The sequence below is a fragment of the Pygocentrus nattereri genome, chromosome 11, assembly GCF_015220715.1.
Source record: "Pygocentrus nattereri isolate fPygNat1 chromosome 11, fPygNat1.pri, whole genome shotgun sequence".
Taxonomy (NCBI): domain Eukaryota; kingdom Metazoa; phylum Chordata; class Actinopteri; order Characiformes; family Serrasalmidae; genus Pygocentrus; species Pygocentrus nattereri.
Genome location: NC_051221.1, coordinates 1244572 through 1260624, shown reverse-complemented (window position 1 = coordinate 1260624; position 16053 = coordinate 1244572). Strand labels below are relative to the sequence as shown.

Below are 16053 nucleotides of genomic sequence, written 5' to 3'. Positions count from 1 at the left end.
AGACTTCAGTCATTGATCAGATGATGATAAACCAGTTTATCAGTCACAGGACATGGAGTGAAAGTGTCCAGGACGTGACTGGGAAGACTTCGGCTCGTATTTTGCCACACTTGCTGGGCGTGTGTGATGGGTTTGAGGGCAGAGTGTAACGTTTACTGTGATGAAGCTGTGTTTCCTACCTCTGTGTCTGTCTGGGTCTGGCTGTGAGTCTGTAGCTGAGTAACGAGGGTTTTCAGGGACTCCACCGTGTCCAGCAGCGCCTCCTTCTCTTTCCTCCAGGCCTGCAGAGGGAGCTGTGCTGCAGGGTGTTCCGCCTCAGGGACAGGGATTTCAGACAGAGACAGGACCTGCATGCCCTCCTGATGAACCTCCCTCAGCAGAGTCTAAACCAAACACAGTGCTAGCATGTTTTAAACACAATATTAGCAAGTCAGAACAACACGGTGTAAAGTGTAAACAAAACGGCTACGCTGTAAAACGCACTGTAAAGTTTACAGGAAGAATTACAGCAGAGGTTCCTAACCACCAGGTCGCAGGCTGTACAAACGTAAAGGCAGAGAGGCAGTGCAGTGTAAAGTGTAAAACATACTGTACAGTGTAAAACGATGTAAAGTGTAAAGATACAGCTGCAGTGTACAACATACTGTGCAGTGCGGTGACCACTACAGTTTACAGTGTACAGCGCACAACGGAGGTCTCTGACCACTGGGCCGATTCCCGCAGCGTACCTTGATCCTATCAGGCAGTACTTCAGAGTCGTCCCTGCGCGCTCCCTCAGGTGTGCTCCTGAACTCGGCCTGCAGGTGAGGCAGTTCGAAGCCCGTCCGCTGGCTCCAGTCCGAGCTGCTGTCTGTAAGGAGCATAAACATCAACGCTGAAGTTACAGACGCAGCCAATCAGCTGTCGGAGCTCATCGGCTGAGAAACGGACACGTCTCGAACCTGCACAGTACAGCGGTGCTAGAAGGTTCCTGGTGAAAGTAACTTACTTCATAAAATGTAAAGTAAGTTCTGTAAAGTGTAAAGTTGGTTTTGCAAGCAGGAATGAGAGTTTACCGCTAGCGTAGCCGTCTCTGAACTGGGAGGACGCAGGAAGGTCCTGTCTTGCAGCCTGGAAGAAAAAACGAAACCCGTCAGCCAAGCAGAGGAGCCCACAGCAGGCTGAGGACCGAGACGCTGGACACAGTGAACCACCAGAACATTTATACAGGGAGGGCGGACAGAACAGACCGGTCACCTAATCTTGTTCACATAGTGGGTGGGGTGTGGTCAGATGACACAGTGGGGGTGGTCCAAAAATACAGTGGGTGTGGACTTATAAGAGTGGGTGTGGTCAGATAACACAGTGGACATGGTCCAGTAATACAGTGGGTGTGGTCTGATAAAACAGTAGGTGTGGTCAAATAACAGTGGACATGGCCCAATAATACAGTGGGTGTGGTCAGATAACAGTGAGGGTGGTCCAAAAATACAGTGGGTGTGGTCTGATAACACAGTGAACATGGACCAATAATACAGTGGGTGTGGTCAGATAACAGTGGGGGTGGTCCAAAAATACAGTGGGTGTGGACTGATAAGAGTGGGTGTGGTCAGATAACACAGTGGACATGGTCCAGTAATACAGTGGGTGTGGTCTGATAAAACAGTAGGTGTGGTCAAATAACACAGTGGACATGGCCCAATAATACAGTGGGTGTAGTCAGATAACAGTGGGGGTGGTCCAAAATGCAGTGGGTGTGGTCTGATAAACAGTGGGTGTGGTCAGATAACAGTGGACATAGACCAATAAAACAGTGGGTGTGGTCAGATAACAGTGGACATAGACCAATAATACAGTGGGTGTGGTCAGATAACACAGTGGACATGGCCCAATAATACAGTGGGTGTGGTCAGATAACACAGTGGACATGGCCCAATAATACAGTGGGTGTGGTCAGATAACACAGTGGACATGGCCCAATAATACAGTGGGTGTGGTCAGATAACACAGTGGACATGGCCCAATAATACAGTGGGTGTGGTCAGATAACACAGTGGACATGGCCCAATAATACAGTGGGTGTGGTCTGATAAAACACCCACTGTCTTCATGAAAGACAGGAATGAATGAGTGAAATAATGATTAGAAGGATGTGGTCAGATGACTGTGGGTGTGGTCAGATGACACAGTGGGTTTACTTAATGAAGGGTGTGGTCAGAGCACTGTGACTGACCTCTCCGGAGCGCAGGTTGGCCACGGCGGCTCTGAGAGCGCTGCACTCCTGCTCCAGCCGCTGGTTCTCCCTCTTCAGACTGTCGCTCTCTGAAATGTGCCTGTTCTCCATGTCCATGATTTCAGCAGCGTGGAGCTCCTGCATCTGCCCGATCCGCTCTCTGTACTCCCCAATCACCTCCTCCAGCTCCTCCGACACTTCCACCTGCTCCACCTGAGTCCCCGCGTCCACCCGAGTCTGGCAGGAGGCCTGTGAGCCGTTGGCAGACTTCTCAGGCTGGCTGTTGGAGTTCTTCCTGGACAGGGATGGTTTGTCTTTGGCTACACTGCTGCCTTTGCCTTTTCCCTCACTGTGCTTTCCTGCTTTCTTCCTGGAGTGGGATTGAGGCTGCTGGGCCGGGGCGTCTTCGCTGGCTTTGGATAAGGCCGTACGGAGCTGCTGGAGCTCGTCCATCAGCTGAGCAATGGACACGTCTCGAACCTGTACAGTACAGCAGCGTTACAAAGTTCCTTCAGAGGCTTATTTTACACATGCTGATCCCACCTCTTATCAACACAGCAGAAAAGCTACATATATTAAACATATGTAAAAATATAGCAAGTTCAGTAAAGTTACATGCACTGCTGTAAAGTGTTGTGTATGTTCTATAAAGTAACCTTAACCGCTGTAAAGTATTGTGTAAGTTCTGTAAAGTAACCTTAACCGCTGTAAAGTATTGTGTAAGTTATATAAAGTAACCTTAACCGCTGTAAAGTATTGCGTAAGTTATATAAAGTAACCTTAACCGCTGTAAAGTATTGCGTAAGTTATATAAAGTAACCTTAACCGCTGTAAAGTATTGTGTAAGTTCTGTAAAGTAACCTTAACCACTGTAAAGTATTGTGTAAGTTATATAAAGTAACCTTAACCGCTGTAAAGTATTGCGTAAGTTCTATAAAGTAACCTTAACCGCTGTAAAGTATTGTGTAAGTTATATAAAGTAACCTTAACCACTGTAAAGTATTGTGTAAGTTATATAAAGTAACCTTAACCGCTGTAAAGTATTGTGTAAGTTCTGTAAAGTAACCTTAACCACTGTAAAGTATTGTGTAAGTTATATAAAGTAACCTTAACCGCTGTAAAGTATTGCGTAAGTTCTGTAAAGTAACCTTAACCACTGTAAAATATTGCGTAAGTTATATAAAGTAACCTTAACCGCTGTAAAGTATTGCGTAAGTTATATAAAGTAACCTTAACCGCTGTGAAGTATTGTGTAAGTTATATAAAGTAACCTTAACCGCTGTAAAGTATTGTGTAAGTTCTGTTAAGTAACCTTAACCGCTGTAAAGTATTGTGTAAGTTATATAAAGTAACCTTAACCACTGTAAAGTATTGTGTAAGTTATATAAAGTAACCTTAACCGCTGTAAAGTATTGCGTAAGTTATATAAAGTAACCTTAACCGCTGTGAAGTATTGTGTAAGTTATATAAAGTAACCTGAACAGCTGTAAAGTATTGTGTAAGTTCTGTAAAGTAACCTTAACCGCTGTAAAGTATTGCGTAAGTTATATAAAGTAACCTTAACCGCTGTGAAGTATTGTGTAAGTTATATAAAGTAACCTGAACAGCTGTAAAGTATTGTGTAAGTTCTGTAAAGTAACCTTAACCGCTGTAAAGTATTGTGTAAGTTCTGTAAAGTAACCTTAACCACTGTAAAGTATTGTGTAAGTTATATAAAGTAACCTTAACCGCTGTAAAGTATTGCGTAAGTTCTATAAAGTAACCTTAACCGCTGTAAAGTATTGTGTAAGTTATATAAAGTAACCTTAACCACTGTAAAGTATTGTGTAAGTTATATAAAGTAACCTTAACCGCTGTAAAGTATTGTGTAAGTTCTGTAAAGTAACCTTAACCACTGTAAAGTATTGTGTAAGTTATATAAAGTAACCTTAACCGCTGTAAAGTATTGCGTAAGTTCTGTAAAGTAACCTTAACCACTGTAAAATATTGCGTAAGTTCTGTAAAGTAACCTTAACCACTGTAAAATATTGCGTAAGTTATATAAAGTAACCTTAACCGCTGTAAAGTATTGCGTAAGTTATATAAAGTAACCTTAACCGCTGTGAAGTATTGTGTAAGTTATATAAAGTAACCTTAACCGCTGTAAAGTATTGTGTAAGTTCTGTTAAGTAACCTTAACCGCTGTAAAGTATTGTGTAAGTTATATAAAGTAACCTTAACCACTGTAAAGTATTGTGTAAGTTATATAAAGTAACCTTAACCGCTGTAAAGTATTGCGTAAGTTATATAAAGTAACCTTAACCGCTGTGAAGTATTGTGTAAGTTATATAAAGTAACCTGAACCGCTGTAAAGTATTGTGTAAGTTCTGTAAAGTAACCTTAACCGCTGTGAACTGTTGCATAAGTTTTATAAAGTAACTGTAACTGCTGTAAAGTGTTGCATACATTCTATAAAGTAACCTTAACCGCTGTGAAGTGTTGTGTAAGTTCTGTAAAGTGGCTTAAACAGCTGTAAAGTGTAAAATAAGTCTTGCAAAGTGGCCTGAAGTTCAGTAATTTGTATAGATTTGTAATGTGAGCTAAAAAGTAAAGTTATGTAAAGTCACATGAACTTCTACAAAGTATAAGATAATTTATCAGAAGAAGAAGTTTTATTGCCATTGTCAATGAACAGGATTCACAGACTAGGAATTTGCTTCGGCATGAAGGTGCAACATAAAAACAAGTAGTACTAGGCATGCAAAATTAAGTCCACATAAATAAATACTCTAAGCAAATATAAAATATAGATAGAATGAATAAAAATAAAAATACAAAAGGCATGTACAACAGTACTATATACAACAGTGCAGGTGGAGTAGTGCAATTCAAGTAAAGTGACCAAGGCAGGGTTATAAAGAGTGAACTTATGAAAAGTGGCCTAAAGTTCTGTAAAATGTAAAGTATTTTCTGCAAAGTGGTCTTAACTGCTGTAAAGTAACTTCTGTAAAGTGGCAAACCCCTGTAAACTAAGTTCTGTAATATGGCGCATGTCGGTAAAATAAGTTCTGTCAAGTGACATAAACTGCTGCAAAGTGCAAAATAATTTCTGTAAAGTAAGTTTTGTAAAGTATCTGAAAGAGTGAGTTGGGAAATAAACAGCAAGTTCTGTGAAGTGGTTGAAAGCGGGAAAGAGGACAAAATTCCTGTGAAATGTAGAGAAAGTTTACATCTGTCAAGTGGCCTGAAGTGTAAAATGAGTGATATACCATGTATTAAGCTGTACCTGTATCTGCTCCTGCAGTTTAAGGCTCCTTTCTATGTAGCTGTTCAGCTCCTCTTTAGTTGCTGCCGCTTCACTTCTGACCTCCTGAAGCTCCTGAAGAATCTCAGAATTGTCGACTTCACCTGATGCCTACATGTAAAGGTTAAAAGCACAAGAATCAGCAAGCAGGTAAAGGCCTACAGCAGCCGTGCCCAACTCTGGTCCTGGGGAGCCGCTGTCCAGCACAGTTTGGTAGTTTCCCACCGCAAACACACCCACTAAACCTGGAAACTACAGACAAGCTGACTCAGGTGAGTGTGAGCAGGTAAATCACCCAACTGTGCTGGACACTGGCCCTCTGGGACTAGAGGTGTGCACCCCTGGCCTGCAAGCAGGAGCTTCTGGTTCACAGAAAAGCTTGATAATAAAATACCATAAACTCTGCATGACCCATCAAAATGAATGGTAGAAAACAAAATAAAGTTGGTTTTTGTACAAAACGAAATAAAGCTAGGTCAGGTGATGGAGCTCACCCGGTGCAGCTGATCCTTCAGCAGGGCGATCGTCATCTCTCGCTCCTGAACACAGATGAAAGAAGGCTGGTTATATGACTACCTGCTCTTTATAAACAGATTTCCTATATTCATTCTGACTGTGGCGTATGAGAAAATCTATGGTGATCATTTTTGTACCTGGATTTGTTCCTGCAGTTTTTGGCTGATGTCTTTACAGCTGCTAAGCTCCTCTTTAGTAGCCGCTGCTTCACCTTTGACCTCCTGCAGCTCCTGAAGAAGCTCAGACACTTTGCTGGAGTCTTCTTCACTACCTTGTTCTGAGGCCTACACAACAAGAGAGCCAAGGGCGCAACGTCAGATGAATCACAGCATGGCTTATAAGCACACAGCTCTGCTAGAGTAGATCCCATTTGTAGGAAGGTGTTGGACTTACCTTCTGTAGGTCTTTCTCCAGCTCCTCTATCGCTGCCTCTTTGAGCTGGCAATGAACCACAGAGCAAAATGCATTTGTAAACATCCATTCATGGACACTTTAAACTCGTCATTGGATCAACTACTGTCTCTGATACACTTAAAAGACCAACAGCTAGACCTCCACCTGAAAACAAAATCTAGATTTTGGCCAATCCGACTGAAAACATTCCGATTACTGATGAAGGCCAAGGTAATCCAATTCAAAGTTATGCGCATGTGTAGAGAACCGTTTAGTGTACATGTTACCATGACAACCAGCATCATGTGAGGTCCAGTCAGAGTGAGATGAGCAGCAGTGAGCAGTGATTGTGTTTTTAACTGCTTTAAAATGACGACAGACTCTTGAAAACATCCTTCACATGTCCTTATTAAAGAAGGCCGAGAGGAAGACGTCGTGATCTGAGACACATAAGCTGGACGTCCGTCCCACCGCCGTCTTTTAAAGATCAGAGCATGAACTTCGTCTCCTCTGCAGACCAGTTTCTGCTCCGCCGTGTTGAACGGTATAAACTCTCACTGTGACGCGACGCTCATGCAGAACGGACTGAAACTTTCCGATAGGGAATGTAATCGGATTCAGGCGTTTACACGGATATATTTCTCCTATTTAACAGATTATTTAGAGGATTATCCACCTCGATCAATCGGATAGAAGCTGTATTCCGAACGGCCTCAATCTGACTAGGCCATTCCGACTGAAGTATTTACATAGACTTATTCTGTTCTTATTGAGCTATTAGTCTGATTATTATTGGATTGTTAGGCTGCATGTAAACATGTACATTATGTAGAACTTCAGACCAACTTCCAATAATCCGTTTTTAGACCACTGTACATCTAAATTACTTCCTAAGACAATATTACTAAAAATTGGTAATCTAATTTCAGATGATGTCACACTGTGGTTAACACCGCTGCCTTCTACTCTGTAGACTGGGGTTCAATCCCTGCTTGGGTAAACACCCTACACTATACCAATAAGAATCCTTGGGAAAGACTCCTAACACTACTTGTGTAAAATGATCAAATTTTAAGTCGCTCTGGATAAGAGCGTCAGCCAAATGTCGTAAATATAATAAATGTTCTGACACGGAATACTGTTGTGAATTCTGTTTTGATTCCATTTGTCGATGCCTGAAATATCTTTAGGACTAAATTGGTCTGTCAGGGTGTGCCCCACTCTGTTTTAACACACATGTAGCTGGAAGAGAATCCTTTTGTCTTCATTTAAAAGGGTTAATCTCAAAAAGGCATTGTGGTGTACTGCAGGGCTCCATCCTGGGACCCCTTCTATTTTGTCTAATATGTCATTCTTAAGTAAAAATGATGAGAATTATACGTCTCTCTTTGGATAATGTCAGGCTTCTAAATCTCCTGCTACTCATCCTTGTTGAATGAATAGTGTTTTTTTGTTTGTTAAAAAGCATAATGGGGCGGATTAAAGTATAACAAAGTCTGTACCTCTATCTGTTCCTGGAGTTTTTGGCTGAGCACTCTGCAGCTGTCCAGCTCTTCTTTAGTAGCTGCTGCTTCACCTTTGACCTCCTGCAGTTCCTGAAGAAGCTCCTCCATTGCTGCACTGTCGTCACCCATAGCCTGCAGAAAGAACGACTTGTTACTACAAAAGTGATTGTGTTTTTAACTGCTTTAAAATGACGACAGACTCAGGAAAACGTCCTTCACATGTCCTTATTAAAGAAGGCCAAGAGGAAGACGTTGTGCTCTGAGACGCATAAGCTGGACGTCTGTCCCACCACCGTCTTTTAAAGATCAGAGCATGAACTTCGTCTCCTCTGCAGACCAGTTTCTGCTCCACCGTATTGAACGGTATAAACTCTCACAGTGACGCCTTGTTACTACAAAAGTTACAGTTACAGTCAAGATGAGAATTTTCTCTTGGCTTTGAAAGTTTTCTCCTGGTTGTACGTGTGTAAGTGAGACTCTCATTGGAGGAATATCATCATCAGTTTTCTCCAAACAGAATGGCTCAACTAGAAGGTAATCCTTTTGTCTTCATTTGAAAGTGTTACTCTCAAAAAGACATTGTGGTGTACTGCAGGGCTCAACCCTGGGTCCCTTTCCATTTTGTCTTGGGTTATTCTTAAGTAAAAAAAAAAACTGAATGGCAGTCTAAAGAAGTGCTGTATGGGTTAGAATAGCTGATCAGGGACATGTCTATAAAAATAAATGAAAAAGTAAATAAACAAAAGAAATAGAAAAACATGCACATCTCCTCAGTGATAAAACATCCAGGTGGCTAATAAAGTCCTGCAGAAGGTGCAAGTTTTAGGCTGTAAATTCCAGGAACCTGGATGGTCACATGATCGTGCTCTATTTGCATAAAGCTGATGATACTGTGCATATAGAGTAGCGCACTGATGACACTGCGGCTGTATTTGAATATAAAGTGCTGTATAGCTGTGGCTGCCGTTATATGACCCCTTAAATTAGCCTGCAAGGTCTCACTCCTCTGATAGACTTTGTGTTCCTCCTCCTGCTGACGTTCTCCCAGTGCAGAGGAGATGGAGGTGATGTTCTACCATCCAGACCAAGTAAAGGCTTAAAAGTCTCTCAAAGCCCTGTCGGAGATGTTTAATATGGGCACGGATTCCAGAAGAGTAAATATGATGAAAAGCAGTGCTGGAAAAATGATGTGTCCTCAATGCTCACCTGGGCAGGTGTGTGCGGTGGTCTTGTTCTCATCTGGTTGAGTAGCTCCATTAGCACAGCCAGCCTCCTCTCGTACTCCTGCACCTCCTCCTCTGAGCTGCTCAGCAGCTCCTTCTGCAGCTCCTGGTCCTTCTGCATGAAGCTCAGACCCAGCTCCAGCTCCTGCAGCTTCTCCGTCAGGAAGCCCACCTTCCCCACCCTCTCCACCTTCTGCACCGGAGCCACTGCGAGGCCTGGTGAGGGCCAGAGCTCCGCACCTGCTCTGGAGTGCACCAGTCCAGCGATGGCATCATCCAACACGGCTTCATCCCTGTGGAGCTCTTTGGTTTGGACCTGAACGGCTTCCAGCTGGGCCTGGCTCACCAGCATGGCAGCCACCTGTGGTGATAATAATAATAATAATAATAATAATAATGAATAATTTTATGGTAAATATAACATTTCTAAACTTTGGAAAGATAAAACACTGCAGTCTACAGAAAAATGTCAAATGACAGCCATATAAATCCGCATATTAATGATAGTTTATGTAAACATTTAACGAAGAACGGATGAACAGAAATGATCCAAAACATTCTGTAATGAAACTGATTTATTTAAAGTAGATTTGGGCTAAAAATCTGTTTCTTTCTTTAAAATGACCATTTAAAGCTTCTTTTTAATGACAAAACCCAAAACCTCACTTTTAACTTTGGAATGTGTTATAAGACAAACTTCAAAAGAGCTCAAAACATGAGCACAAATAAGAAACGCACGATGTAATAACCATGAAACAAAGGTGTAAATCATTCTGAGACGCTCCGCCCCCAGTGCTATAATAATTCTATCATTTTACTTTTTGTTGACCACTGAGGACCGACCACCATGCCGGTCAGTAAAGCACTGCTTAACGACACCTGCTGGAGCAGAGCATCTTCCAAACCCTCGAAGTTCAGTCGCAGAAGTTGGTTGCACGTCTTTATTTATACATCAACATTGTTGTTTCAATTTTATCGCCGGATATTTTTAGTTGTCTAAAATCAGTCTCAAGTAGTTCTGAAGAGACAAGTTTTTAAAACTCTGACAAAACACATTTGAAAATTTAAATAAGATACATTTAGGCAGCCGTGGGCTGGAGGTTGGCGAGCTGAGTATGTGGCGTTTCACTGCACAGATGGGTTAAATGCGGAAGTGGAATTTCCCCGTTGGTGGGATTAAAAAAGTAAGAAAAAAAAAAAATTTCTCAGAAGCTCCGCCCCCCTTGTTTAATATTTATATATATTTTTTGACCACCATATCAGTCAGTGAAGCACTTTTACTACAACTATAACTTCTGGAGTAGAACATTTTCCACACTTTCAAAGTTGAAGTTTTCCTATTTTAAAATCAGCAGTTAAAAGCGCTGAAGTTATGATTTTAAAGATATGAGCTTCCTTTTACTGACAAAACATATAAAACACTTACCAACCTCATTTTCACCACCAGATGTTGAAATAAGAATAAACTACAAACACATACAACAAACTCATCTTCTCTCTCAGAAGCTCCGCCCCCAGTGGAGGCTCCGCCCCCAGTGCTATAATGCTTATGTTATTTGACTTTTTTGAGAACGGCCCTAATAAACAGGTAGAACTCAGTAAAGTGAACAGACTTGCCTTCTCCCTGAGCTTGTCCTCCAGCTGAGAGACCTTGAGGTGCAGGGACTCTGCGTCATCCTGGGCTCTCCCCACCTGCAGCCTGCAGGCGTGGAGCTCCAGCTCCTTCTCCTCCACGCTCTCCTCCAGCTCCGCTATCCTCTGCGTCAGGTCGCTCACTCTGGAGCCGGCGCTCTCCTCCAAAGCCTGGACCTGAGCCTGGGCCACCACCAGGGCCGCGGTGCGCTCCCTCAGAGCGTCCTCCAGCCTCTCGCCCTGCTTCTCCGTCTCCAGCTCCCTCTCCAGCGCCTCCTGCCGCAGACTCTCGTACTTGCCGAGCAGAGAGGAGTGGTCGGTCTTGAGCGTGTCCAGCTCTCTGACCACCTGGTCCATTTTCTGCTTGAGCTCGTCGTACTCCTCCTCTTCGGGAACGCTCTCCGCGGGGCTCTGCTTGTGCTCGATGTGGGACAGTTCCTGCTGGAGCTTCTCTATGACCGAGTTCAGCTGCTCTACCTCCTCCTCGCCGTCCCGCTTCAGCCGCTCCTGCTCTCCGCGCAGGTACTCCACCTGAGCCTCCAGCTCCAGCACCAGCTCGCTCTTCTCCTCCACCTCCTGGGGGCGCCACAGTCCAGCCAAATCAGTACAGAGAATGGAGGAGCTCAACACCCAGTACCAAACACCTCCACCTCCACAGCAGGAGACGCTGCACCTCATAACCTTCTGGTTAGTGTTTTTGGTGACACTTTATAATAACAGACCCCTTTAAACAGCAGCCTCGTCATTTATTAACGATGAATAATAATCATACAGTCGCTATATGTGCATTATATGGGCAGTCATGGGCTGGAGGTCAGGGAACCAGCCTCGTGACCGGAAGGTCGCCGGTTCGATCCCCAGAGCCGACATGACTGAGGTGTCCTTGAGCAAGACACCTAACCCCCACCTGCTCCCCGGGTGCTGCGGATAGGGCTGCCCACCGCTCCGGGCAAGTGTGCTCACTGCCCCCTGGTGTGTGTGTTCACTAGTGTGTATGTGGTGTTTCACTGCACTGATGAGTTAAATGAGGAGGTGGAATTTCCCCGCTGTGGGACTAATAAGGGTCAATTAATCTTAATCTTAATAAGTTAAACATACTGACACAAATATGCTGGTCAGAAAGCCAGTCGCGTGACCTATATGTGTCCCAATTAACGACTAATAACGTTTACAAACATGCATATCAGTCACTTAATTAGAATACTTATCTAAGCTCTCTCAGAATTATTATGAACTGCTTATAAGCAACCAAGTCCACGCGTCACACTTCACTGACGATCCTCAATAACTACAACGCCTTCCTACCAAATAGAATAACGAATAACGGAACGGTCAGACGGGCCGACTGGCCGCCTGGCTTCTGCAGCTCACGCTGGCCTCTACACTTTTGCCTAGTTACCCACACGTTCCCCCTGCGTGTGAAAGTATAGGCACTCGCTCTGATGGCCCGAGATCTACAGAGTTAGCGCCACAGCTAACGAACGAACGAGTCCTGGCTGAGCGCTGCTCTCCCAGCACCGCGGAGCCGCCGGTCAGGAGTTTTCATCGTTAACGCCACAGTCACCGCGCCACTTCTGTTCACGTTCACCTCCTCGACGCTCCACGCCCAGTTAGCGCTCCGCCTCCCGCAGCTACGCAACATCCATCATCTCAAATCATCACAACCATCTTAAAGAACCCAGACTAGGAACGGCTGCAATGAGAATCGGCATTAGTGTGTATTATTAGTAGTTATCAGTACTAATGTGTTTTATATGTGTAATAATAATAATAATAATATTATTAATTAATTTATTTATTAATTGTGAACAACTCAGAGGTGCAATAAGTGAGCTGCTTTATACAGTATGTTTCATATTTAATGTGTACATCCTGCAAATTTCTCTTTTTTCTTTGAAATTATTAAAGTGTTTATTCTTTCACATAAACGGCTGCAACTGTAACAACTGCAGTTTCCCTCTGGGATCCCTAAAGTGTTCCGATTCTGATTAACACACATAATAATATTAATAATGATAATGACAGTAACTCAGCTCATCCCACTGATCATCCAGGTCATTCAGATATTGACTGAGCTTCTGTCTGCGGGAGTCTGTTATGATGAAGTGCAGTCGCAGCTGTAGATACTGAGTGTCTGAGCTGCTGCGCAGTAACTGAGGTTCTCCGGCTGAGAACCGCAGGCACTGTTGACGCAGACGTGGCCGCGTTGTTGTTTACTTGTGTTTGGGGCTGGGTGTGTAAACCTGTCCTCTAACCATTTCATGCAGCTGACACATTTAAGAACACGGGGCTCTGAACTCCTGTCAGGGGGTTTAAAGCTCCAGGGAACTCGGTGGAGAACATGCAGACGTTTTACTGAGGCCCGTAAAACACTTACAGCATCTTTTATCTTTTAAAACCCTCCATCTCCAAAAACGGTGACTTCACAGGAGAAGGAAAAAACAGAGGCTACTTTTAATGGAAGTCAATGGAACCGGAATTTTTGGGCCGTTCATCATGAAACTCACACGCAGCGTGAGGACCGACAGGCCTCTTCAGATTCCGTCAAAATCGGAAAAACATCGATACGTCCAGGTCAACTCCTACTCGGGCGTCGTCTCTGAGGGGGACGCGTCAACTTTGGCTGAATGAAGGAACAACCGAATGAATACGCAGGTGGACAGACGGACAACCGGACGGGCACTGAACAGTCTCGATGTCCAGATGTTACAGAATAAAACAGATTCAGGTTCCCTGGAGCTTCAATCACTTTTCCCCCACCAAAACCAGTAAAGCAGAGACCCAACCAGCGCTGCGGTCGGTGTCGGGCTCCGTTCAGCGCCTCTGGTTCTTAAATAGAAACGAACAAATCACACATCCATGACAAGGCATGCATAAATCTCCAGAGCGGAAAACAAAACACGGCACGCCAACGTATGAAAGGGAAACACTGTCCAGGTTACAAACCACAGAGACAAGCCGGTCTGTCGGAGACGACCGTCATCAGGTCGAGGGTCCACAAGCGCAGAGTGTTTAATGAGTGCGAGCAGATCGGGGACCAGTGAAGCCGGGACTCCACGGCACTCGCTAAACACTCAGCACTTGACCGGCTTTTGCTACACGGCACAGACCGTCTTCATGGTCCATGACAACGCTCTGAAAACAACGCGCTCGTGACTCGATGTAGCAAAAACCATGAAGTGGTGAAGCGGGGAAGCCGCTCTGGAGGTGTTAAACAGAAAGGGGTCTGATGAAAACCTGAAACAGACGGAGGTTAAACATTCCACACACACACACACACACACACACACGGTGAAGGGAACACACACGTACGCCCGGCGGTCCTGCGGCGCGTGTGTGACCGTTACCTTGTTGTCAGGGCTCGTTTCAGCGAGCTGGACTTTAGCGATGTGCTCATTGAGCAGCGCTATCTCCCTGTCCTTCTGCTCCAGCACCTTCAAGAGTTAAACACCAGCACATCTGCTTTAGAACCAGCCTGCAGGACCGCTGACCTGCTCCAGCACACACTGGGTCCACCAGTCTCAGAACAGAGCCAGGTTTACTCAGTTTCACCCCGTACGCCACAAAATAACCCCACAGGACTCTGACCTGGCCGAGCTGAATGACCCAAGGCGCTGTGCAGACCAGTGATGCACCGAAATTTAGCACCACCGCAACGTTCAGAGGGTTTGGTGGGAAATGGTTCAGATCTTTTTACAGTGGTGGAGATGGGAACCAGGCGTCGCCATGACTACAACACAGATATAGACGCTTTATTTACCATCCAGAACCTCCAGAGAACCTACACGGGTCTTCTGAGCTTATATGGAATGCTGATGATGGAAAACAGTGGAAAATCTGGAATAATGAGTTTTCTTTGGGGACTATTTTGCCGCACAGCGCCCTGCATGTCTCCCTCCACCATGAATGGAGTTGAAGTTCTCTAAACTCTCATAAAACAGCGTCTCAGTCATCAGGCAGTGAATTCAGAACCAGTTCATGTAGGAACTTTCTGTAGGAGCTTTTAGAGGGGGACGTCTGGTTCCCATCACCACCACTGTGAACAGTTCTGACTCGGGAAGTTTATCTAGAACAGAGCGTTTCACACCAAACCGCTCAGAACCGCATGTTGATGTTTATTATTTCATTATGTAGAATTTTTGAAAAAATTGGTTCCCCTTCAAAGCAGCACTATGTATGTTATATAAGGCTAAAATATGAGCTGCTGCTGTGAGTCGCCCTATAAAGCCCGAAATAATGACACCACGTCATGCGTCTGAAGAAGGTCCGGCTCGATGCTTCGACCTCAGAAAGATCTCAGAATCAACATCGTACTGATGAAGATGTGACGACTACAGTTGCTAATTCACTCACATCCTCAGAGACGCTCCTTCACCAGGTTTACACCGAGTTCTCTTTCATTTAAGAGCTCGGAAAAAATCCGATTCACCTGTCTGTGGGGGTCCGAAGCACAACCCACGTTACAGAATGGTCTGAAAAAGCCACGTGTAACTACGTCACGGTTTCTAAGAGGACGGAATTCACGGTTTGGATGATCGCCTGTTCTCTGATGTCGAGGGCGCTGGATTTCATTTCAGCACGTTTATGATAGGCAAACTGCGTTTAACTGCTGTCGGTTCAGTTTGTCCTATTAAAAGCAGAGTTTTATCCACAATAAAAGTATATGTATTCCAGAGTATTCCAAACCTTTCGGTTTCCGCTATGGAATTTTCACTTCGGTGCATCACCAGAGCAGGCGCTATAATAAGCTGATGAGATTATTCAGTTTCCAGTCAAAACAGCCATTTAGGACAAGTTACTCAGACAAAACATTCAACAGAAAAGCCTCAAGCACCAACATCAGACTGACATTAAAAAACTGATTCAAAGCTCCAGAGAAAACGTTCCTCCTAACAACCACCTGGAAGTCCTGATCGACCCCAAAAACTGCCCCCATCAGATAAACAGCACTGAAAGCTTTGATCTCTGAGAGAGAGGAGAACATCAAGCTGCTTCAGATCTGAAAACATCCACAGGCGTTCCCGTCCATCCTTCCACTGTGAGAAGACCACTCAGCGCTGAATGTGCTGAATGTGTTTGGGAATCCCAGCTGGTTGCTAAGGTGTTGTTAGGCTGTTTTTGTGGCATCTCAGGTGGTTGCTAAGGTGATGTTATGTTAACTCAGGTGTTACTAGGCCATTACGGTGGAATCTTAGGTGATTGCTAAGATGTGGCTATGGTATCCCAGGCGGTTGCTAAGGTGTTGCTCAGGCAGTGGTACATCTTCACAAAAAGCAGAAAATGCTGAAC

General features: G+C 44.4%; 1 protein-coding gene across 8 annotated transcripts in view; it reads right to left on the bottom strand.

Annotated features, from left to right (window-relative positions):
* Nucleotides 1–16053, bottom strand: part of akap9 (A kinase (PRKA) anchor protein 9) — a 177867-nt gene that overhangs the window by 24414 nt on the left and 137400 nt on the right. For 7 of the 8 annotated variants that reach the window (XM_037542727.1, XM_037542729.1, XM_037542731.1 and 4 more), the window contains 12 exons: nt 14112–14198; nt 10750–11340; nt 9116–9493; nt 7907–8041; nt 6405–6449; nt 6149–6295; nt 5990–6034; nt 5478–5606; nt 2213–2692; nt 1056–1110; nt 729–850; nt 180–383 (listed from right to left, as the gene is read on the bottom strand). In XM_037542727.1, coding sequence (XP_037398624.1) covers nt 180–383; nt 729–850; nt 1056–1110; nt 2213–2692; nt 5478–5606; nt 5990–6034; nt 6149–6295; nt 6405–6449; nt 7907–8041; nt 9116–9493; nt 10750–11340; nt 14112–14198 — 2418 coding nt within the window. The remainder of the gene's footprint in view (nt 1–179; nt 384–728; nt 851–1055; nt 1111–2212; nt 2693–5477; nt 5607–5989; nt 6035–6148; nt 6296–6404; nt 6450–7906; nt 8042–9115; nt 9494–10749; nt 11341–14111; nt 14199–16053) is intronic. The other variant, XM_037542732.1, reaches the window with a different exon arrangement.